Source organism: Rhagoletis zephyria, unplaced genomic scaffold (assembly GCF_001687245.7).
Source record: "Rhagoletis zephyria isolate East Lansing unplaced genomic scaffold, Rhagoletis_zephyria_1.1 Rzeph_scaffold_06540, whole genome shotgun sequence".
In the NCBI taxonomy this organism is placed as follows: domain Eukaryota; kingdom Metazoa; phylum Arthropoda; class Insecta; order Diptera; family Tephritidae; genus Rhagoletis; species Rhagoletis zephyria.
In genome coordinates, this window is record NW_016163623.1 from 9126 (window position 1) to 35559 (window position 26434).

General features: G+C 34.9%; 1 protein-coding gene across 1 annotated transcript; it reads right to left on the minus strand.

Moving 5' to 3' along the window:
* Window positions 1-5356: 5356 nt before the first annotated feature.
* Window positions 5357-25325, minus strand: LOC108373278 (uncharacterized; the record flags this gene model as incomplete). Its single annotated transcript, XM_017629141.1, has 4 exons — window positions 24981-25325; window positions 18947-19151; window positions 18664-18794; window positions 5357-5533 (listed from the first exon to the last, which is right to left on the minus strand). Coding segments are annotated over exons 1-4 (858 nt in total), but the record flags the coding sequence as incomplete, so codon positions are not given.
* Between the last annotated feature and the right edge of the window lie 1109 nt (window positions 25326-26434).

A 26434-nucleotide genomic window follows, 5' to 3' on the forward strand; every position in this document is an offset into this window, starting at 1 on the left:
TCTTTGAAGACCATGTTTTCAGCTTAAGTCAATTGAAATGCAATTTATAAGGAACTCTAATCTACAGTTGCTAATTTGGTTTGCTTCTACACTTAAATATTTGTAATTACCGTTGATTTCCACTTAGTCCTTAGACTGTCCTAATTGAGCACAATTTTAAAGTATATAAAATCGTTTAGTTCCAAGATTTTGTTTTGATTCAAGAAAATACATTTTCTTTTAAAATTAACCGACTTAAATTATATCAGTGTGGGGCATACTTAAATGCTTTTGAATTTAATGTACGTGTTTGGTTACTAAATGCTCATATACTTATGGTCTTGTGCATAAAAAATAAAATAGATTTAAAGAGTTTTTTTTAAGAACTCTGACAATATTTTTGGGACTTCTTTTTTTCTGGAGTTTCCGCTCGGCTCTTCGTGTTTTATTATTCGGCCTTTGTTTTAAGAAACTTGGGGGTTTTGCGACACTTTTATTTTTACAGAACTTTTCGGCATTATTCGTGTTATATTTTTCAAAATCTTTCGGGATTTCTCGGGATTACTTTTGAATCTAGTATTTAGTGAAGATATAAATAGAATTAAATATATTCACTTTACCCTTTCAGTACCAAAAATCAACTGCTGAAGCTAAAAATCTGAAAATTGGTGTACGAGCTAAATTTTGCCCGTTGTTTTCAAAAATACTATAAAACGCTTAAAATGTCAGTTTAACCGTTATTGAGTTTTTATTATATTGGATCGTGGTACCCTTGGTTTGCAAAATGTATTTTTTGTCGTTAGCGAAATACATTTTAAAATTATGAATAATACTTTTTTGGTTTGGAATCTGAATTCCATCGAAAAATATACATTTTTTTCAATACACCGCGGTAACGAAGAATGATACACTTTTTTCAAAACAAATGTTCTTCTACTAACAACATAAGCTTTTATTTACGAAAAAAGGGTTAAAGTATTTAGGGCACTTCAAGTATGTAAATGCTATCCTACTCGTTATTTATAAGGCAATTCTGGCTAAAATAGTTGCAAATACATACTTTGTAATCAATTGCAAGACCGTAGGCAAGATTGTTTGAAATATTTTGTTTATTCTGGCACGAAAGTCTTACCCAAAAAAGCTCCCTTGCCGAATTTCATGGTGAAAAGCTTTTTTGTCAGAAAGCACTTTGAATCAAGTGGGAGATGTATTCATATAATTTTGCTCGCGCTGATCCAACAGTCGCAAAGGCCGAGTGAGCAAAGATTGGCGTGCCATTCGTGAGATCCGAGGTTCGAATCTGCGGACGGCGGATTTTTTTTTCTTTTTTTAATTTATTATTTTTTCCTTTTTAATTTAATTTTAAGATTTTTTGTTTGATTAAAAAGAAATATGTATCTATATTTTTTAATACAATTTGCGGGGAAATTCTGGCTAAGATAGTGAAAAAGACAGATGTCAAGATAGCTTGAAAGACTTTTGTTATTCTAGCATAAAAGTTTCAGAAAAAAGGTCTCAAATTCACCACTCGTGGTGAAAAACTTAAAAAAAGTACTTTTTTTAATCTATCAGTATTTTCCTTTTTAATACTACTTTCTTTTAATCATTAGTTTTGATTGCTTTAAAAAATTTTATGTATATACTTTTTTATTTCATTTAACTTTTACAAACTTTTTTATTTATTTTTGATTCTGAAATCGTTTTTATTTTTTCTATTATTTTTCTTTTAATTTTAGATTTTATTGTTTTAAATGAATAATAATAATAATAATAGATTGGCGCTTACACATATGTTTGTGTTTGGCCGAGCGTCTCCTCCGATTTGTGGCGTGCGCCTTGATGTTGTCACACAAAGCGGAGGGACCTACAGTTTTACGCCGACTCCGAACGGCGATTGTATTTTTATGAGAAGCTGTTTTTCATGGCAGAAATACACTCGGAGGTTTGGCCTGCCGAGGGACGACCGCTGTTAAGAAAAAACCTTTTTTCTATATTTTTGCGATGTTGCTTTGACCAGGGTTTGAACCCAGGTGCTACGGAGTGGAAGCGCGCACTGCTTACCACTACACCACAGCGGACCAAAGCGTTTTAAATGGAAAAAGTAATAACTACATTTAAGTATTAGAAACCTGTTTTATTCTTTAGTTTTTAAATTAATTTAAGTATTTAAATTTAATTTTCTTTTAATATTTAGATTTTATTCTTAGAAAAAGGCCAATGTGCACATTTTCAATTTAGTTTGATTTTCAGAAACTTGTTTTTTTTATTATTGTTATTTTTTTGTATTACATGTGTACATATAACTTCTTTTAATTTTTAGTTTTTATAGTTTTAAAAATAAATATGTATTTTTTATTTAAATTTACTTTTAAAAAACTTATTGCTAAAAGCCAAACAAAATTTCCTNAGTAAATTAAGTAATTTTCTTTTAATATTTAGATTTTATTCTTAGAAAAAGGCCAATGTGCNTTTAAATTTAATTTTCTTTTAATATTTAGATTTTATTCTTAGAAAAAGGCCAATGTGCACATTTTCAATTTAGTTTGATTTTCAGAAACTTGTTTTTTTTATTATTGTTATTTTTTTGTATTACATGTGTACATATAACTTCTTTTAATTTTTAGTTTTTATAGTTTTAAAAATAAATATGTATTTTTTATTTAAATTTACTTTTAAAAAACTTATTGCTAAAAGCCAAACAAAATTTCCTTGTTAGCAGATCTTTCAGCTGTCAAGATAGTAGCCAAAATTGACAATTTTCCTACGAATGACCTTTGTCCTTAGAAAGACTGAGGCGAGTTAAAACCCAATTGCCAGAATTGCCCTGTTAGTCGCATACCAAATACTTAAGTATATATAACTTGATCATTTACTACAACATAAATTCCTATATACTTTTGTACTTAGTATTTTGAATGTAGTAAATAAAATGTTGCCGATAACTGACTCGCATAAGATAAAATAAAAGTTTAGATAAAAGACAGCATGGCGTATGAGTTATATTTGGCGATTACATACGGCTCGCTCGCTGGAAAATTTTTAATAAAATTCACTTGATCTGAGCCCTATAAAAGAATTACATCATTTGGGTTTGGTCTGCGCTACCACGAAATTCCAGCAAAGTTTAAAGATGTGTGCTGATGTCTCAGGTAGCTTATTTACTTAAATTTTTATTCCCTCACTCACATTTTGCATGCAGCTACCTTATCAATATATTGTATGTATAAACATACTCTCTTGGCTTGCCTACCCCACATAACCATAAACATGTTATTAAATAATTTCATTATTGAAATTTTCGGTCGACAACTTTATTAAATTTCGTGCTCAGCAAGCATCTCATGGATACATATATATTTTACGTTCGCAGGTAATTAAATAACGACGAATTTATGACGCGCCAGTGATATAAATAAGTATGTAAATGTAAAGGCAAGTGAAAATTTAACTGCCACCTCTGCTGTTTTTTCTTCAATGTGGCACAGTTTAACAAAAATTCCAATTTTTTTCGCTTCTACTCGAGGCACTTGCGTTAAAGTACATAGCTTTGCGAAATATACAACTGATATTCTTTCAATTATAAAGATTGGCAACGTAATAAATGATAAGAAATATTACGTTAGATATATTCTTTCTTCCGCGCTTTCCTTATTTCTATTCAAAGAGGAGCTTAAATGAAAGTAAAAATATTCTTAAGTATACAAAATCTTGGAAATGAATTTAAGAAAAGGCCGCAAATATGAACGCGCAAAAACAAAAGGCGGATTATTATCCTTTTGGAAAGTAAAATGCGCTAAAAAAGGACGTGGCTTATAAAAGACTAAATATTTTATTCGTTCATGCGGCGCTGTGGCGGAGAGCAATTTTGAAAGAGCTGTGTTGCATTGCATGGATAGCGAATTAATTCGCTGCAGGGCAGTGCAAAAATTTCCATGAGTTTTTTGTTATTTTTTTTTGTTCTAATTCTAATTTATAATAGTACACCGGTAGTTTTTTAACCTTTCTGGCACGATTTTGGTCATAATAGCTAGCAAATTTAAGAATTTTAAGGAATTTCAATTCAATTATTTGTCAATAAATGTGAAATTTAGAATTTGTTTGTGAGTATCTTTTTTGTGACCACATTTCAGTTTTTCACTGATAAACAAAATTAGTTCTACATTACGAAGCTACCATGAATAATAATAGCCAATATGTAACACCTTGCGACAGTCAATTTTACACACACAAAACAAAATCAATATATTCGCGAAACCATGGACAAAATTTCTAAAAAAGATTATTTAATAAATGCAGCGCAATGTCGAAAGCAGTATGGGCTAAAGAGAAAATTGTTTAGAATTAAGGCATATTAAATTTTTTGGTACGAATAAGTATTGAGAATATCCTTTGAAAATTTGATCGTTGAATACGCACTAATATACACCCGACCACATCCTCGAATTTCGTCCATCAAAAAAATTAAAATTAATTAAAAGAGCATTTCCAATACCCATTCGTTCTTTCAAACCAAAAAGCTTGAATTTTTTAAATTCTACAGAATTTTCTCTTTCATTTGGTATCCATATTGTAGATCTACATTGCAATGTTTTTTTAAAATAATTTTTGGAATTAATTATATCTTTGAAACTACAAAGTCCTTTAAAAAAAACCTGACTTCAGAGAGAAAAATCTAAAAACGCAGTTTTACTATATTTGACTCATAGTTTCGTGAGTGTTTTGATTGTTTCGTTGATTTTGAAATGTTTGTTTTTGTCGCACTATGTAATTGATTAAATTTGGTTTTTTAATAAAGAACATTTATTTTTTTAGTACCTAAAGTTGCGCGGAGACTTTTCATATGAGCCCCAATATTATAAGTATGCACGTACGTATGTTTAATATCAGGCTTGTTTATACTCTGATGGTGGCAATATTTTTGTAACCAGTAACTAAAGTTTGTGTTTCAGTTTGTACCTTAGTGTTGAGCTCTAAAGAAAAATCTCATTATTTTTGTTAATTTTCTTCAAGCACTTCTTTCTCGGAAGTTGAAACCCAAGGCGAATTCATACAAGTTGATAGCGTAGGCCCAAAGCTTACATTAACAAATACAATAAAAATTACAACAAATATGCAAAAAAATAGAATGTTCAACGTCAAGATCTCGAGTCACCGAAGCGAAAAAATCAACAGCTCCAGATTGTGTGAATTCGCCTTGATTAAAAATTTCGATCAAAGAATTTTTTTTTTTCTCGAGCGTTTTTTATATTAATGTTTTTTTTTTTTACTTGAGTGCTGGATATTGCTTTGTGTTTTTAAATTTTTTTGGTTATCAAATGGTCGGTAGCAATCAGGTTATCAAATCCCTAAGAATTTGCAATTCAATAGTTTTTATTACCTGAATATTATCGCATTCACTCCATGTTTTCAAACGAGGCTCAAATTTCTTATCCTTTTCGCTGGTACTGGGCGACAATTTGCTGCCAGCGCCTGTATCTTGAGTAGAGATCCAGATGAGATTTCCTTTTGGTTGCTTTACCAAAATCATTGCGTGTTTGCCATGCGGTACCTCATGCTGAAATTAACAATATACAAAAGAGGGAAAATGGTGAAATTGTAGATACCAGGTTTCGAAGATTTAGTAAACCTAAGTATAATGTGTTTTAATAGATGCCCTGAATAAAATAAGCAATAAGAAACTATGAACATATATTTGATATTTGAAACGTCCTCCTGGTTCAGGTCGGCCAGGCACATAAGCCTAGAAAATACCGCGAACTGAAGAACGAGACGAAAGTCTTGATAATAGTGAGATAACAGCGGGAACATGAAATCACAACAATGAAAGAACGTTACGGAAATAAATCACTTTTGAAGTAATATCTATGCGACTATTAAATTTGAAGCGCCTCTTTATGAAAATGCTAAACTGCACAAGTTCTAGTACTTATTGTAGCTTAAAGTTAATCGAGGAATGCAATTGGACTGAGTTGCCTCTCATCTACGGCTATGAGCCCGTATGGCTTCAATTATGTACTTTGCCCGCGTTAGCGTCAGTTATAAGTTTATCAATAATAAAAATAATTACATTCCGCCATTAACCCCCCAACGCATCCCTTAAATTTAGCAAAGCTTAGTAAAAACAAATTTTTTTTCCATGACATTTCGCACTTTTCTCCTACATTGCATAGTAGTAGATCACGTTCCAACAACAGGGGCTGGGAGTTCACTATTCAGCAGGTTTCCTTCAAAAACAACCCTATAAACATTTTGGCGAACGTTCGAAAATGACCTTCGATATCCAGTATGCATATCGGACTGAGACCGAACTCTTAACCAACCTTAGTTTTCCAACGTTCATAGTGTATTGGAAATACACTCGAAATGTGTTAAACAAAAAAAAATTAAAACCATAGTAACAAGAGAGAAATTGAAATCCAGCTCGCTCTCGAAGCGAAACATAAGACAATCACTCTCTCTCATTAAAATTTCAATTCGATAATGAGCTGGATTTCGCATTCATAACGAAGAGAAAATACATTGGATAACGAGGGTTCCGTTTTTATAAAGAATGGCCCAGTTCTTGAATCGAATACTAACCTATTCCACATTCGTTATCGAAGGAGAGACTTGAAAAAAAAAGTTAGATTTCCAATCATATTCGAATTGTTAACCAATCCCAATGTTTATTGGGAAACAACCAGCCGAGTGGTGAACTTCTAGCAGCGTTTTTTTGGAACGTATTCTGCTACTATGCACCTTATTGGTTTTCTATGTTCTTTGCTTAATATAGCGACACAGATACAGATCAGGGTAAAGGAAAAGGAAAAGATAAAGATACGAATTAAGAGATAAATAATGTTAAGTTATGTTATGTTATGCTATGTTATGTTATCTTATGATATTTTATGTTATGTTGTATTATGTTATGTTATTTTATGTTATGTTGTTCAACAAATTTCACCTCAACTCACCATACCTCACTTCAATTCCCCTCAACTCACCTTCGCACAACTTACACCAATTAATGTGTGAGGTGGGTTTTGGCAAATGCTGAGGTAAGCTCAGCCGATACAGAGTTGAATGATGAAGGTCCTACTAGTCCGCACCAAATAAAACACAATAATTAGTGTAATACATAGAACACCCTACCTACGGCAAATGCAGCCCAGTCCGCCTTATGAATAATCGTGCCTGCTTGGTACTGCGGGCGGTTGCAAAAATGATGGGACTGCATTACCGACCACGTTGAACGTTATTTTTTTTTTGTTCTTTGTATCATCCTTCACCATATCCACGTAGCCAAATGTATTTAATTTTAGAAAAAATTCACATGCCTAATCTACACACATAAGTGTGCAAATATATCTATAAATAATCATACAAATGTATGTATAAAGCTACTAGAAGAATTTTTCTATAAATACATATTCAAAGCACATTTTCAAAGAAATTTTCTGCCATAAATCTCACTTCGCAGTAACTTTTTCAAGCTAAATTTTTCAATATGAATGTATGTATGTATGTACGTATGAATGTACGAGTACTTACAGTGACTAAAACAAGTGACCATGTGTAGATTTTTTTTTTAATATTCGTAATGTTTTTCGAGCTAAACCAAAATCCGTATCTCAACTTTTTAATCTTAATCTTAAAAACATTTCTGGGTAGGCAGTTTTATAGCCCGTACAATTTTAGCCTAACAAAGTGCAAGTTTAACTAGCTGAAAAATCGCGTTGATTTTTGAGAATTTTTTTTTCGCGTTTTGTTTTTATATGACAAGTGCTATTTAAAAAAACTGGCGTTGATTTTTTTTTAATTTTTTTGCGAACCTACGGCATTTTATTTCATAAGAAACTTATGCTTATATGGAAAAAATTTTGATGAAGATTTTTTGAATTTTCCTAAAATTTGTATAAAGTGTAAAACTGTCATTTATATGGAAAAATAACCCAAAAAATTTATATCGAACAACATTTCGAATATTAAAAAAAAAAATCGACTCGTGGCCACTTGTTTGAGTCACTGTATATACCTTTTTATTCATTTACATACATAGCTTTTGCGAAATCAGCAGAAAGTTCCGTTACGGAATTTCAATTTATTTTCATCGATAAATTTTCACTTTTTTTACTGCAGAAATGTGCAATTGACCAACAACGGATAAACCATTCTTCTCCCAATGATAGCCAGTGGTTTTTCCTGCGAAACGTATGACTTCATTTGTACACCTGCATGACTTGCTCTTTTTGCTGTGAAAATACGTATGTATATATGTATTAATGTATAGCATACATACATATGTGCAAGAGCATTTTCCTTGCGCAATTATGAGCGCTCATTCATTTATATTGGCAAATGGAAAATGGAAAAGACAATCACATAAATTCATAGCTAAACAGCGGTCGTGAAATCATAAATGGCGGATTGTCTCCGCTTTGTCCATTCAGCAGCTTGGGAAACTCTAAAAATGCCCAGCTGTTCGTTGGATTTTGCAACTGCTGACTATCTACAAAATAAATAGTTTCGCTTTGAATTCGATATATGTACAATATAAGTAACCAGCGCGTGATTTATTGCTTTTGCTACTTTTACTGTTATTGTCTTAGCCAGCTGTTGAGCGAAGTTTAATAAATGCGTGTTTTTTTTGTTTTTCAAAGGGAAATAAGAAAGGATGTGGGCAAAAATGTGAAAGTAATTTCATTTTGAATCAGAGATAACATAGTAGTTAGTTCGATTGTATGAAATTCCATAGAAATGAATGAAATGTGCTATTTATTTCAACTAAAAATAGAAGAAGGAGAATAAGTTGAGCTTTCTTCTATGACCAATTTGGTGTCACCATACATTATTATATTTAAATTTTTAAACTTTGCAAAAATATAATGATAATACCAATACATAGACGTCAATCAAGAACATATCGTCTTTTAAGTAATAGTCAGTGGATACTTTAGCGCTTGTTGACAAAAGTGGTTTTCTGGTTAGTCTCTAAGCTGACACATTTGGCGGTGTTAATGGATCCTAAATAGACAAAGTACTTCAGTACTCCAAGTTATGAGTGCCAAAAATGCGTATCTCCTAATACGCGAAGTATCTCTGAGTGCTCGCAGGATGTATTTTGTCGTGTCCTCGTTCGCCTATTTTGTCAATCTTCTCTAAGCTGAATGTTGAAGCGCTTGACGTGCTGATGACCAGACCGACGACGTCAATATCGTCCAACATCAGATTGAAAAAGTTACACTAATTGTCGCCTTGTTTAAAAGTTGCACTCAACCTTTGCCGGGATCTGCAATTAAGACGTGATCTCGGAAAGGTAGCATCTCTTCTCGCTGTCAAAAGCGTCTCTATATGTCAAAGCTTGCAGCCGTGTAATGGCTTGAAAACGTAGAATGCGTTCATAGAACCTGACTGCCCTTAACAGGTGGCACATTGGCCCCAACAATTCCTCACCACTGGCTTTGAGCAGCCTTGTTGGTTTTATGTCGCACTATTTATTACTGTTCTCACCTCCAACTTGATTGAGGGCGTGTGTTCGTGCTCATGCATTCGCCTGTGTTCTTCTTCGATAAGTGCGCATCTATGTTGCTAATGGTCTCGGCTAAAACTAGACCTGCTCTTGAAACGATTTGTTGGCTGTCAGTTTGGTTACAGCAAGGCCCCTGCCATCGAATTTCCTGATACCAGCCTTGTATTACTCTAATGACAACTAGCTGTTAGATATAGGCACCTACTCCATAACAGAGATATATCGTAGCAAATTTATTATTTTAGGTTCAAGATATCCTATTGTAAATTAAAAATTTTGAGGAATGTTTTCTAATTTGGGGCCAAAACAGCGTAGATACCTAATGAACCGTACCGAGGATAAGCCTGTCTGCGTCCTTCGTAAGCTTGAAACGTGAATGGAAATGTATCGGATACTTGCCGACCTCTGGAGCAACTTTTTTTCTCTGCCACTTGTGTGACCAACTATAAAAGCTTCAACGTTCGTATACCTAAAACGGATGTTCAGTGCTTCCCCAAAATAGCCGATAGCAGTCGCATCCTGAACTTTGGTAAGTTTACAAAACCGACATTAAAATAAGTGTAAAATTTTTTGAATTTATTTTTCCAAAAATACTCTTTATAAATTCACTTTATTAAAATACTCGTAGTTCTGTAAAATATAACTAATTACTCTCATTACTCCCTTCAGTGTTAAAGTTCGAAAAGTTCAAAATATTATACTTTCATAGATAAAATTCCTGCGCAAACAAACTTCCAAAAAAGTTAAGCTAATTTTATTCGACCTTTAAATAGAATTTGCTCGCATCTACTTACTACACCGTCCATTTAATTTGGTGGTGAAGGCCAGAAAATGGCGCTAATTTAATTTCCTTACATCTGACCAGTACTTGAACGTTATTGTTGTTTTATTTGACGAAGGCCGACGACCGCAATGAGGAAAGTTAATGAAATGTTAGCGACCGCCTACACAAATAAACCAAATTAAAGTCGATAGAAAAGATACTTTTTAATGAGAAGAAGCGGTCAGAGAAAGTGCGGGAGGAGTCAGGTTGGCGTTGTATGTTTATTTTTTAAATAAGTTGTGTTCATTTTTATTTTTTTTATCAACTTTAACGTCAGCAAGGACATGACAAGAAACTTAATCATATAAAATGAAAAGGCAACTTGAAGAGCAAAATGACAAGAAAATGATAGATAGTACAGCGAGGAGAAAAGGCATAATGTTGTGCTTTGAAAGGATCTTATTGACTTGACAGCAAAAGTAACATGATGAATTGGATAAAAATATAAGAAGAAAAAAAATAAATAAAAAACGGAATGTAATTAAAATGCTAAAAAGTGGAAGAAAATACAGGAAGCGAAAAGTCAAAATAAAAATAACTCGGTTGCATTATGAAGGAAGGAAATGAGGAAAGACATTATAGTTTGAATGCTCTATAAAATTTGTACATATATGTATGTATGTGTATATGTATGTAAAGATTGATGTCAGTCATTCACAAAGCAGCTTAAAACGGCATCGCACAGTGTACAGTTTATATAAGTACGTATGTACATACAAATGAATCGGATAATTACCAAAAGGATTAAGTCAGCATTCTTCCTCCTTTAAGCGAACATAACTACTTCAAAATTGTCATATCGAAAAAATTCAGATTTATTTCCTTTGATAATTAGCCGATTTATATATGTACATACATTCATGTAGTATATTTTTATAAACATAGCTAATAGAATCTGCTTACGGTAAGAGTGCTTAGCGCTAACGTGTCTAGCAAAGGCAACTTTGAAAAATATGTATATCGTCGTAAACATTGTAAAAGGTCTTTGAATGCCAAGAAATGAAATGTCAAGGGAATAGAAAAGAGCTTTCAAAATTATTTTGATAACGGTAATAAATCGATTTGCTTATTGGACAAAGGATTAAGGAGATGTAAGAATGCCTTATTTCAAAAATACTTCTTAAGAGGGTTGCCATCTCTTTAAAAAAGTAAATTCAGTTAAATTTATCACATAAGAGAATTTTTTTTTATTAAAATATTTGTGCCAAGCTACTGAGGTTAAATAAAGTTTTTTTTTCAAAAATGATCTGAAAAGTGTTGCCACCTGAAGAAAAATATTTGACAAAACTAAATCTCAAATACATAAATTTTTATAAGGGTTGATAACTATTTAAAGAATCAACTTAAATACATATTATTAGTAAAATAAATGAAATTTGAAAATATGTATATGAAACGAGCGGCGGTAAGGAAATATTCTTCTAGAGAATTGCCAGCTGTTAGAAAAGTAAAATTTATTTTGGTTAATAAATTAAAGACATTCTAATATGAGGGTGTCAGAGGAAGTAAGTATAATTAAAAAAATATATATATATATTTCTGAAGAGGGTTACCACCTGTTTAAAAAAGTAAATTAAGTTTAATTTATGACTTGAAAGAAATATTTATTTATATCTCAAGTAGCATACTGGTGTATAAGTTGGTGTAAATTTGTGAATTTCGGTACAATTAATCAGATTAATACCAAAAATCGTGAATTTACACCAAGTTATACACCAGTGTGCTACTTGAGATGTGGGTGCAAGAGAAGTTATTCTGGAAAGTTCACACTTGGTTAAAAGGTTATAAATAGAATTAACTAATTAAATTAAACGTAAAAATATGTGCCTCAAGCGAACATGGGGTAGGGAAATATTTTTCTAGGTTGCCACCTGTTTAAAAAAGTAAAATTCAATTTGATTAATAAATAAAAAAAATAATAATAATATGTGGGTGTCAGAGGGAGGAGGTGTAAGAATATTTTTTTAAATATTTCTGTGGAGGGTTGCCTCTTGTTTAAAAGGGTGACTTCATTAATAATGTGTAAGTTTTAAGTTGCTAAAGAAGCGCGTTGATTTTTAATAATTATTTTTTTCGACTGCATTTCCCATTTTTCCATACAAAAATATTCGACAATTTTGTACATTTAGCTGAAAAATTTCAGATTTTTTTTTTTAAATTTTTGTACAGTCTTTGAAATGTGGACTTATAGGGTGTTTGTTATATAATGAGCTAGAGTTTTATGCAAAAGTAATAAACAATAAATAAACAAAAGAAAAATAGCCAAAATTAATCAAAATGTTGCTGGCTTAATTAGCTGATCGCAAGTGTATATTAAAATTCACCTTGAAGCTAAATAATAAGTTAAATTAAATATTTAGATATGTGTGTGAAACGAAGGAGGTTAGGGAAATATTTTTAAGGGGATTGCCACCTGTTCAAAAAGTAAAATTAAATTGAATTAATTACTTAATGCAGTACATATTAAAATATGGTGGTGTATAACAGCTGTATCAAAAAAAACTTCACTAGAGTGTTGCCACTTGTTTAAAAAAGTTAAATTCAGTTTAATGAATAATTTTATGAATAATTAAAATATGGCTGTCAGACGAAAGAGGTTTAAGAAAGCGCTATTTAAATAATTAAATTGAATTTAATTTATAGTACAAAATAGGTGTTAGACGAAAGGGATTTAGTAAAGCTTTATTTCGAAAATGCATACGCCTGTTTAAATAGCCAAATTCAATAATTTTTTTTTGCTCTTTATTTACTTATTGAATCTGTTTACGACTAAAGCCTAACATTAAGCAATTAGTAAAGTAAAATACTGCAATAGCGATATTATTTTGAAAGAATTTTAAGAGAAAGTTGCCAACTTTCCATAATGATATTGAATGGGGTTGTAAAAAATAGTATTAATTTGAAAAATTTGTATATGTACATACAAACGTACTGTAGACTGGTTAAAAAATTCCGACAATCTTTTTTATTTCTAAATAAATAAGTAAATTAAATATTTTCGGGAAAGTGAAAAAACACGCCTATCAAAAGCGCAGCCCCTAATATTAAGATTTAGAGTTGCTCATCGCGAATTTCTAACTTCCATATAAATAACACAGATTTAAAATTGTTTGAATTTTGAAATTTCATAACTACTTTTCCAGTCTACGTATGAGTGATATATATACATTAGACTGCATCACTCCCCATACAAAAAAAAAAATCGGTACTATTTTTCCATTGGAATTATAGAACCTATTATATTTTAAGACGTCCACCAAAATATTTCGGGAAAATATTAAGATTTAAGGGAGCTGGACCGATATGAAAATACCTCAAAAAATGGAGTTTTTTATGATTAAAAATAGTTTCTTAAAGATTTTTTTTTAAAGCCCCTCAAATGCCAAAACGGTTTAAGCTTAAAATATTTGCATAAAAATATTTAAAAAAAATTTTGAACGGAATCGTAATGATGAGATTTTTGATGCTATTTTTTAACTTTTTTCAAAGATTCGTATAGGAAAAACTTGAATAACTGAACCTAAACTCTTCCGATTTAGACTTAAGAGGTGTCCTCGGAAAGGTATTTTCTCACCCTTTTTATTTCTTTGCCAATAAACTCATTCAAAGGATGGAAGAGAAAGGTAGGATGAACGAACGTCATTCAAAGTTGAATTAAGTTGTGTTGGTATTCGAAAAAACAAGATAGGACACGAATGAGGGTTTTTTGGCCAGAAATAAAAAACAGTGTGAAAATACCTTTCCACCGATATCCCATAAGTCTACATCAGAGCCCTATTGGCCCAGTTATTCAAGTTTTTTGTAAACCAATCTCTGAAAAAAGTAAAAAAACAGCATCAAAAATCTCATTCCTATGATTCCATTAAAAAGATTTTTAAATATTTTTATGCAGATTTTTCAAGCTTAATCTAATTTGTCATCTGAGGGGACTTTTTTCAAAAAGTTCTTTAAGAAACTATTTTTATTCATAAAAAACTTCATTTTTGGAGGTATTTTCAAATCTGTCCAGCTCGCTTAAATCTTAATATTTTTCCGAAATATTTTGGTGGACGTCTTCAAATATAATAGGTTTTATAATCCGGGCGGAAAAACCGCAACTTTTTTTGGTGATGCAGTCTAATATACATACATGTCCAGGCGTATTTTTGCACTGTTTCGAAAATTTTGCATTTTGAAAAAAAAAAAAAAAATAGTAGCAACGAGTCTAATGTACAAAGTACTATGTTATTATATAAAAACTAGCTACAAATGTAAGTACTTGCTCCAGCAGAAATCGTTGATTTAGTTGAAATTTGGCACACATATTGACTATGTCCTGGAATATAATTTTCATTGCGAAATTTTATAATTGGAAAATATCCAGACCTTCATAACACTGAAAGTTGGACAGAAACAAGATAATCAGCTGAATAAGGGCATCAGGATGATCAGCATAATTTCTACTTTATCCTGCATATAAGACATACATTAACATTACATTAAGACATAAAGAAATACTTAGTAGAAGTTACTTAGTTACATGCGAGTACATTGTGGTAAGTGGAGTTGAGGTATAAAGACAATTATTTTGATAGCGCTAATTCTCCACACACCAGTAAGAAGTCTCCCATGCATAATGAACTGAATAGCTTCCCACCGCTACCATCTGCACTTGATGATCCATTAAAGCAGCCGAACTAAAGATATGATACATAAAAATAAATGTCCTACTTATGGTGCATTTTATCAAGAGCCCTGCGAAGAATTTCGAAGTAAACAAGCCAAGGCTTTTGTTAAACTTCTTTTATACGAGTATCATACACCAGACACTCATTCATTCGCTTATGTGTTTAGTTATTTAATACCTGAATGAAGACAATGGCTTTATGACCTTTTTTGTTTCTTAGAAGAGCTAATGTATGTATTAATGGAAGCTCCCATTATGTAGTGTGTGTGGCCTAATTCGGTTTTGACCTGCTGTTGCTTGTTTAACTAGCAAGCGAAAAGGCACTTGGCTGTGGTCAAATTGCGCGTAGGATATGACAAATCTTATAAATAGTACCTAATAAGAAAAAAGCCCATTAGTTTAGTCACAGTGCTTACATACATAGCCATGTGTATATTTTTGTATTAGTAAACTAAGTGGATGTAAGGCCAGCGAAGGTAAGGCTGCAGCATATGCTATGGTGAAAGTTATGTGTTTCATTTCGTTACTTTATGTAGGAAACCTGAGCGTATATGTGATATCAGAAAAAAAAGTTTAGTATTTAGGCTTCTGCATGGGCCAGATATTTAGTTTATTGGATTCGAAATGAAAATATCTTCTTTTTACTACATATGTACATTAGACTGCATCATTCCCCATACAAAAAAATGGCTACGGCTCATTCAGTTTAGTGTAAGAATGTGCAAGTTTCAAGTGGCTGAAAATTACCGTTGAATTTTTAGAATTATTTTGCCGAACGTGTTGCGGGAGCACTTAAAACGCAAAATTGTACGTAAAATGGTATATGTGATACGAAAAATGTAGGTTCTTAGGAGGGTTGGGTAAATAAGCGGGGAAGTACTTAAAAGAGGGATTTCGTTCAGATTACATTGAAATATTCACGGTGCACAAAAATTTTGGCGGGTTCCACTGTACCTCCAAAAATGTAGTTCTTTATGAATCAAAATAGTTACTTAAAGATTTTTTTTTGGAAAAATGACAAAACGGTTTACGCTTAAGAAATTTGCATAAGAATATTTATGAAAATTAAAAAAAAAAAAATTTCAACGGAATCGTAATAACGAGATTTTGTGATGATGTTTTTTAACCTTTTTCAAAGATTGGCATACGAAAAACTTCAATAACCGAACCTAAACTATTCCGATTTAGACTTGTGAGTAATGATTGGAAAGGTATTTTTTCACCCATTTTATTTCCTTGCTAATAAACTCATTCAAAGGATGCAAGAGAAAGGTAGGATGAACGAGCGTCATTCCGAGTTGAATTAAGATGTATTGGTATTTGATAAAAAGGGATATGAATAGCTTTTTTTTTGCACAGAAATAAAAAGAGTGGGAAAATACCTTTCTTATGATACCCCATAAGTCTAAATCAGAATAGCTTAGCAGTTATTCAAGTTTTGGGTAAATCAATCTTTGAAAAAAGTAAAAGAAAACAGCATCAAAAACCTCTTGTTACGATTCCGTTGAAAAGATTTTTAAATATTTTTATGCAGACCTGTTAAAATTAATCTGTTTTGTCATCTGAGGGGATTTTTTCCAAAAAGTTCTTGAAGAAACTATTTTTATTCATAAAAAACCCCATTTTGGTATTGAGGTATTATCAAATCGGAAAGACAGAGCTCATCGTCCTGTTCGCCAGCAGATAGAAAGTACCAAATACTCAGCTTCCCTCGATCGGTGGCATTACATTTGTTCTCTCAAGTATTTAGGTGCGATTCTATACAAAAGGCCAAGTTATGAGGAGTGGGTAGAAGAGGCATCAGTTGTTCTGTACCGCGTAAACGTACCATAGCAAAGAGCTCTGACCTCTCGCATAAGATAATATTTTTACTAATTGGGTTATTGACTGGTAGATTTCACTAGAAAGGTGAAGAAGTTAGAGTTCATGAAAACAGCGGCCGATAGAAGCGCTGGTTTCTCCATCAAGGAGGGAGGGTGCATACCAAGTTTGGCTCCGATGTGATCTTTCTCTACAAAAAATCGTTTATGAGGTGAATAGAGTGAAAGCCCCTGAAATAGAGGTTTAATTAACATTTTCAATGGTGGCCTGCAGTTATACCATAAAGTTGGAGCAGCTACATTCTGCTAGGAACTTTTCGTAAAGCTTCGTATTTCTGCATCGATTTTCAGATAAAGGCGCCGCTATGAAAGAGACAGTTGACTAGCTTCGCATCACTGGATTATATAAAAGAAGCGTGAACATCAATTTCGATAGCCAAGATGCAATCAAGGATTTAAAATTGCTTATGTTAGCCTTAGTTTTCGCCTTGGGCATGAACTAGCCGAGCAGAGGGCCCTTCCCCATTAAGGATCCGGACATTCCAAGTGCATGGCCGTAAATCGCAGTATTTTGCACGTTTACTGTGGTCCTCATAACAAACGGGGGCCTCAGCCGAGGCTTAATTTTTTTCTTAAGCCTAGCGCATAATCCATTGGCTGCCTTCTCAAATTGACTCGCTTCCAAACGGATTTTCGGCCGCTAACCAGAGCATACTTGGTGTAAACACTCACCGGAAGTGGTAATCTGCTTGAGTAAGGATGCAAAAGTGAATGACGATCAAAAACATTTCTTACATGAATGGACTTCTGCACCTGTTACCATCCTGCACGCTTTCTGAACTTCGGGCTGATAGACCTAGCCATTGGTCTAGGCGGCCGCCGTGGTCGAGTGGTAAGAGGTCTGCGCTACCATTCGGTAGGTCCTTAGTTCGATCCTTGATTCCAGCAACATCCAAACAAAAAAGTTTTTTTTTAAGCAGTCGCACCCCGCCAGGCAATGGCAAACCTCCGATTGTATTTCTGACATGAAAAAAAGCATTTCATGGAACATTGAAATCATTTGCCGTCCGGAGGCGGCGGCATACAACTGTATTGGGATTGGGATTGATTTATTCAGCGCACCGTTATCTGTTTTATTTTACTTAACTTTAGTTTATTTCACTTCTTTCACTTTATATATACTTTTTCCTTTGGCAGAAAATTCTCCTGCTCCATTCAAAGCATTATGTCCATTTAAGCGCAATGGCGATTCCACAAAAGGCGCAAACAAACGGTTCTTTGGTACCTTTGACCACTTCGTTAGCATTTTCCGGCAAGTAGTATTAATTAATTTTTTTTGCTTTTGAGATTTCCGTGCTCGAATTTTGCTTGAGTTGTCTTTGCAATGATTTACACCGGCATTTTTCCCTATCTACCTTTACTGATTTTCTTTGGCCGTCTTACATGCTATAAAAAGATACGTATTTATTTGTGAATTTAGTATTTTGAGCCAGTATTTCCTTGCCGTGCGCTAAAAATGGCGATTTTGTGTGCTATACTTTAATCGGAAGTTTTATTTGTTCGGGTAAGTAAAAGGCTGTTGAAAACGAATTGCGAACCAATGTTTTAGTTAAATTAAATCAAATTTGAATAACTGTGACCTTACGTACTAAGCGAGCACCGGATTTGCACCAATTGCCTTGCCCCGATTGGAGTGATTATGGAAATAAAATTCGACCGCCACTCAATTCATCACCTTCTACTTTCTAGGTGTTGATTGGAAATTTCACGCTCACTTGCTTTCTTAATTGCTTACTTAATTGATTGTAGTAGGTGGTAATCAAATATTCTATTCATGTTTTATTTAGCATAATAACACCACACTCACCTGTCGCACCGCATAGTAGCAGGTGAGGTTGCGCGGATAAATGCCCGGATAGTTGGGCGATTGCAAGCGACACGCCTTCTTGTCACAATCGCTGAAGATGCGCGAGCAATAAGTGCCAGGTATGAGATCGCCTGCAAGTAGAGGGGCGTAGTTACAATATACATAATGACTGTCTGCATGGAAAGCAAATTCTCTAAACTCAAATTATACGTAATTTTCAGTGATTGCTATCAAATTTCTTTTGCGAAAATTTTCTAAAAAATTTTTTAGTTACTCGACTCACCCAAATAGTATTTTGGCTCGGTGTAGTTGTGCTCATCTCTGTCGACTGCGCGTTGTAGTGAATTCGTAAAAGTTTTATTATTGGCATAGGCGCTGAACAAGCTGAAATCCTCTCCGTAACGATCTGAATGTGCGCCGCTGGAATTGGTAAAATCTTCGATTGCATTTTGATTTTGAAAGCTGCTGCGATTGTGCCAATGGCGTAGCTCTGTAAAAAGTGAAAAAAAAAAATGCTTTTACTTCTAAAATAACTTGAATAAGTATTTGTGCATATTGTTGGCACGAATGTACTTATGTAGGTGCATTTATGCGTGTTTGTATACGTATGTTCATATGTACATATGTATGCTTAGGACGACTTAATCGTTAGTTAATGCAAAATTTTTCATTTTCCTTTTTTTCGTAAACAATTTTGTGTGTAATCGAGCTTCTGCTTTCGAATGGCATTTTATTAATATTCCTTAATATTCCTTAATATTCCTCTTTTTGCTTGAATTCAATTTGGCAAACGATGCAAGATTTTATCTTTTGGCAAAGTGTTGGCAGGCAATATCGTAGCGAGGGCATTCTCACACTTTTTTTTTGTTTTTGGCTTTTAGTACGAAAGTACTTGAAATAGTGAAGTGAAGAAGCTATAAAACTCGTATAGATTATTTTTGTGTAATGAGAGTGTTGTCTTTACGGCTATTCCTGTATAGAAAGTTTTAAGATTTAAAGTTATTAAGGAATTTATTAATAGCTATGTAGCTGGGCCTACGTAGTGGAGTGCATTTCTGCTTTATTACCGTTCGAGTGGCGCAGGTCGGTGGCGAATTTCGAGCGGTGAACCAAATGAAATGGATAATTGAGTAGTTTAAGTAAATAACTGGCATCAATGTATTGTTTTTTTAAGCGCTACGTCTTAAGTTAGGTTAAGTTGGCTAGTCGCCCCCAGTTAGCGACACAATTGGGCATTATCGATGAAACATCGCTGGTGAATAGCGAAGTTCCGCAGAGGGCTTATCTATATCCATTCCTGAGAGTTCCTAAAGTTTAGCGTCGTGGATGTCTTGCTGCGTGAATTCCGATCGGACAAAATTCTTCCAAGATCGCTACCAATTAATTGAGCTGACATGTCGCCCATCTGTCCAGCCGTTTCCTAAGCGATGATATCGTTTCATGTATACTTTCTCATAATTTCGGAAATCATACAGTTTTCCGAAATGGCACGGGAACCTACTTCTCATGTACAAATGTATATACAAAAGTTTAGTTGGAACAAATTCCGACGTAATAGAAAGAGTAGACGTTTAATCCACTTATTGATGTCACAGATAATTTTTCCTCAAAAAGGCTACAAGATCCTTTGGCGTGTATGAAAAGCTAATAACTAAAGACTGCTTCGCCCACCCTTCTAAGTATAAAATTTCGACACATCCGGAAAAATATTCACTGCTCCCTCCCTTCAGTGGTGTTGATCAACCCTACCTAACATCAACGCAAAATGTAAAAAGAAAAATCTAAATTGAGAAATTTACGAGACGCAGTGATTCGTGTATTCAAAGAGGAAATCTAAACGTCTAAGAATCTTAATAGGCTTGGTAAATGAGTTTCCTCCCTCTTTTCTTACTGTTAGCTTTCCATGACAGCTTTCTATTATAGTGTGCTTCTCAGGTTTGAACCGGCTTGAAAATTGCAGGCGAACATCCCCTTCGAAGAAACACTTTATTTAGTGCCCTTCCGCTTCCAATTCAATAAGACCAGTTCTATCTTATTTGGATTGACGGTGAGGTAGCTATTTTACCCCTATTTCGCCGCTAAGTAGCTAGGGACTAGGTAACCCCGATCAGATACATGTTACTTATTCTAATTAAACTTGTATACCCTTCGGAGGTCACGTGTATTGGGCTTCGCATTCAAGTTCATTTTGTTTTCCAGCGTAATTCAATGCGAGAATTGCATTGTCAACAAGCTCGTTAACTCCTATTCCACTTATGTATTTTCCAAGAACTTGAGAATTGAATATACGTACATCGCATTAGAGTACTAAAGCATCTTCTCCAAGAGAGAAGTGACGATTTTCCTCATTACCTTCGACATAGACAAGAAGTCTGAAACTGTGTCAGTTTTGGAGTCATAAGTTAAGAGTCAACAATGTGTATTACACACACACACACACACACACACACATACACACAATGTGTCAGCATGGGCTAAGTGTGGTATCTCTTCAGAAAAGCAAATCGAGGCGTAGTTGTGAAGAGATCACCGTCGTTTTTAAGGAATTTCAGAACTACTTCAGGATTCTCGGGACTATTTCGGGATTACTGTGACTCTTTCTGTATGTTCTGGATTTTCAAGACCAGCTCTGGATATTTTCGTCTACTTCGGAATTTTCAGAACAGTTGTGACTACTTCGGCAGTCTCGGGATTGTGGAGACTATATCGCGATATTCGGTGCCTCCTCGGGATTTTCGGGAAACAATCTTGAAATACTTCCGAAAATTTCCAAATGATCCCAAGAGTCCAAAAATTTACGAAGTAGTCCCGAAAATTTCTAAAATCTTGACGTATTCCCGAATATCTGAATAATTCCCGAATATCCTGAAATCGTCCTGAGAATTTCGAAATAGTCTCTAAAATCCCGAAGCAGTCCCGAAATTCCTTAAAATATTGAAGCAGTTTCGACAATTCTGAAGTCCCAAAAATTCCGAAACAATACCGAAATATTGCTTAGAATCCCCAAATAGCGCAAAATGCTCAATCTCTGCTTTAAATTAATTTTGAACATTCCCACAAGAGCATTTTGAAATATTACATTAAAATGTATTTATTTAATAAAATGTTACCTGTATATATCGAGGACTTATATTCAGAGGGTATTTCATCTGCAATTTTCACAAAAACTACTTTGTGATGTTAGAACCCATCTGGGACTTACCTGCCATCGCTACGGTGACCATATTTATGAGAGCCGAATACGGGGGAAAAAATTAATTTTTCAAATTTGTACCACAACAGCTTGCAGATCTTAAAGCCTTCTTCAATGATCCTAGATCTATTAGCCCTGAAATAGTATCCTTATAGTAACATAACAAATGTGTAGGATAATTTTCTCGAGATTTTTACCCCGTAAAATTTGTTAAAAAAATTCGTTAAATTTTAGTATAATAAAGTGTATTTTTAAGTCGCTAAAGCTTATCACTTTATAATACTCAATTTTAATGAGTTACAAAACTGCAAACCAAATTTTTTTCTAAAGATTCTAATTCAAAAGATTGAAATTTTGGTGAAACCTTGCAGAATTAATTTTTATAGTTTTTTTGCACAAAGTTGAAAATTTGTATTATATGGTTTTTGTTAGGAAAATCGCTTTACTTTCATAAAATTAATAATAAACATTAAATAAACTAAGGAAAAATAGCTAAAACTTACTCAAATGTCGAGCCCTAATTTCTATTTTTGTCACTGTATGTATTCCTCGATTCGAATTCCAGGCATTCAGATTAGAAAATCATAACTGTTTATGGACAAAAAATTAGGATCATATAGCAACATCACTTAAAACTCGTTCATAGGCATGCCATTTTAATGAGCTGTTAAGGCGTCGAAACACCGAATACGAGAAAAATACAGGACATTAAGAGAAATGCAGAACATTTGGCGTCCCGTACAAAATAAATAAATTACCAGGAGAATGGGTCAAAAAAGAGGACTGTCCCGTAAAATACAGGACGGATGGTCACCGTAGCCATCACTGATAATAATTCTGACTTTGCAATTTAATAGTAAATTCTTCTGTCAAGCGTTATGCAAGGGTAGGTAGGTAGGTTGTCGCGGTCGTCTATAAGACACACTTAGGCTCAGGGCCCATTGTGATGCCGCATGTTGGGTCAGCAACTCCCAATCCCTCCTAAAACCATTTTGAACTTTGAACGAATTTTAGAAGATCCCTGATTTCGACGCATCTAAGGTCCTCCAAGTTGTCGAAGAATTGCCTACCGAGAGTGGAGAGTCTTCGTCTAGATAGAGCAGGGCATTGGCACAACAGGTGCAGAATCGTTTCCTCCTTCTTCATCTTGACAACTTCTACAGAAGTCATGTGAGCGTAGGCCAAGTCGATAGGCGTGTTTGCCAATTAGGCAGTGTCCTGTTATGACGGATACTAATAATCTAATATTGGACTTATTTAGACTCAGTAGTAGGCCAGTGCGTTTGGCGCTGAGCACCGGCCATAATTGTTTGGCAGTTTTGCAGGTGATTTCGTCCTGCCACCTTTCGTTCGCTACTTTAGTGAGCCTCTCGGAGATAAGTAGCTTACAAGTTTGCAAGGGTATTCCTATTTCGTCATTTATATCCTCAAAAGGAAGTTTCGTGCCAAGTCGCGCCAGTTCGTCGGCCTTACAATTCCCCTCTATGCCGCAGTGTCCCGGAACCCATATTACCTTTGGGCGAAATGACTCAGCCATCTCGTTAAGAGATGAGCGGCATTTAATGGCTACCATGGAGGTTGTCGACTGCTTCGTGAGGGACTTTATTGCCGCCTGGCTGTCAGTGAAGATGTAGATATCAACTTGGGGTATCATATCACACTTTACCAGTTTCGTGGCCCTGTCGATTGCCATCAGTTCAGCCTGAAAAACGCTACAGTGGTCCGGGAGACGAAAGCTGAGGGAGATTCCCAGGTGATGGGAATATACACCTCCTCCAACCCTACCCTCGAGCTTTGAGGCATCTGTGTATACATGGATGGACTCTCCACTACTTACAACGTCATGATTCCACTCTTCCGTTGAGGGTAGGAGGGTCGCGAACGCTGTAGCGGGTGCAGGTTCCGGAAGTGCATAGTCCACCAATCCGGGTAGCCCCGGAACTTCCGTTAATATTCTACCGTGACCATAACTGGTATTTGACCACTTATTTAGAATATTCATTCGAATTGCCGCGCCACTTGCGACTTGTTTGGCATGTAGGTCCACCGGAAGAAAATTCAGTAGGGCATACAGTGCCTTGGATGGTGTTGTTCTCATCGCACCAGTTATGAGTGTGGACGCAAGCCTTTGAACCTTGTCCATTTTTTTGAAGTTTACCCCTTTCCCAAGGGCGTTCCACCATACCACTATACCGTGATAGAGAATTGGCCTAACCACCGCCGTGTATAGCCAGTGTATTATTTTGGGTTCCATCCCCCATTTTTTCCCTATTGCTCTGCTGCAGGAATATAGTGCCACTGTTGTTTTGCGCACTCTACCGGCAACGTTGGGCCCCCAGTTTAGTTTCCTATCTACTATGAGACCTAGATATTTGGTCTCTTCCTTTATTGCGAGGGTGTTGCCCTCTAGAGTTATGTTCCCGAGATCAGGTATCTTGTGCTTCCTGGTGAACAGCACAAGGTCTGTTTTTTCAGGATTCACTCCCAGTCCTCGCCTGTTACACCACAGGGATAGTTTGTTGAGGGATCTTTGGATCAGATCTGTCAATGTTGAGAGATGTTTACCCGAGATAGCTATTACAATATCGTCGTCGTATGCAATTATCTGACCGCCAATGTCTTCAAGTTCCCAAAGAAGGCTGCCTACTGCTATGTTCCACAGGAGCGGTGATATTACTCCCCCCTGGGGTGTACCCCTGACGGGGAACCTTTTTATTACTGATTCACCTAATCCTGCGCTTATTTCTCGGCCGATTAACATTCGTTCAATAAATGAGGTTAGTGAATTGCTTACTCCCAGATTTATCAGAGATGAGATAATCGCTGCAGGAGATACATTGTTGAAAGCACCCTCGATGTCCAGGAAGGCCGCGAGGGTGTATTCTTTGTAATAAAGTGATCTTTCAATTGTGTGCACTAAAGAATGGAGTGCTGTTTCGACTGATCTCCCTTTGTTGTAGGCATGCTGGGCTGCCGCAAGTTTGCTGCCCACCTTGTCTGTAATGTGCCCATCTATTAGTCTCTCTAGAGATTTCAACAGGAAAGACGACAGACTAATTGGTCTGAAGTCTTTTGGTCTCGTGTGTGTAGTTTTCCCTGCCTTGGGAATGAAAACTACTCTTACCTCCTCCCATTTGTGGGATATATAATTCATTCGTAACACTGCTTCAAAGACTGGTACGAGTATGGGTGCAATCATTCCTGCTGTATGCTGTAGGTCAGCGGGAATAATGCCATCTGGTCCCGGAGATTTAAACGGTTGGAAGCTGCTAATAGCACGCTTTATGTTCTCCTCGGTTATGATATTCGCTGGAATGTCATCATGGTTGCCTATGATTCGGGTATTTGTGACTCTACTGTGGAGGCAACCCGGAAAGTGCGTCTGTACAAGAAGCTCTAGAGTTTCTTCGCTGCTAGTTGTCCAATCACCATCCTCCTTGATGAGACAGCTAATATTGCTGGGACTCATAGATAGTATTTTGCGCAGTCTGCTGGCCTCCGAAGTACTTTCTATCTTCTGACAGAAGTTCCTCCATGAGGAGGAAGCGTCTCTTATTGCCTACTTAAATCGGCGTTGCCAGTCTTTAAATTCACTCCAAGAGTTGGATCTCTTAGCTTCATTANTTGGGCAGGCTAATTTTGCTGCACGATGAAATGCTTTAGTTATATCGTCTACGACGTTATCAAGTTGATGTTCCGAGTTTATTTGATTTGTGAGGTCGGAAATATTATTAGAAAATATTGTTTCAAATTTTTTCCAACTTGTTTTTCTGCGGTTTAAGACCGCTTGTTGTTTTCTTACTGGTACGTATAGGTTATAAACGACGTACATGTGATCTGAAAAGGAGTTGTCTTTTGAGACTCTCCAGTCATTCAAGAGTTCTGCCCCCTGCTCATTGACACATGTAATGTCAAGGACCTCCCTATTATGCGTTATGCAAGGTCAGCATTAATATCACCGATGACAGTTAAGTCTTAGGTGGATTTTTATATAAGAAACTCATTTTTGTGAAAAGTGCATAAAAGTCCTCGATATGTAACATGCCATTTTTAAAAGCATACAAATTTGGCTCAGCTTTTGTAAATTATAACACTTTCTCACTTACATAGAATAAATACAGTGTGCACAAGCGAACAATGTTTATAATACGTATTAAATTATCGTGGAAAAACAAAATTAAAAGCTCGAAAAAAGTTAGTCGTGCTGTTTACCGACTATCAACGATTTTTTCTACCATGGCCAAAATATGTTGTTAAAAGTTACACATTTTAAAAGTTTCACTATTTTTAAAGTTTTGTTAGTTATTTGTACAAGTACATGCATGTTTGATTATATGTGTGAGTCCTGCGACAATGTTTTTCCCAGCAGAATAGTTTAGGTTGATTTTAATTATTTTTATTTTTTTTTTTAATCTCAGTGTTTGCTTATTTCAAATCCATTTAACCTATAGAGACCTACGCAGACAACAACCAGCGAAGTGTAGAAAAGTTCACTGGAGAAATACAGTGCAGCGAAATAATGTTGCAGGAAGCTTTGAGCGGATAAGCTCGGGACTGGGTGGTGGCCTGTGTGGGAGG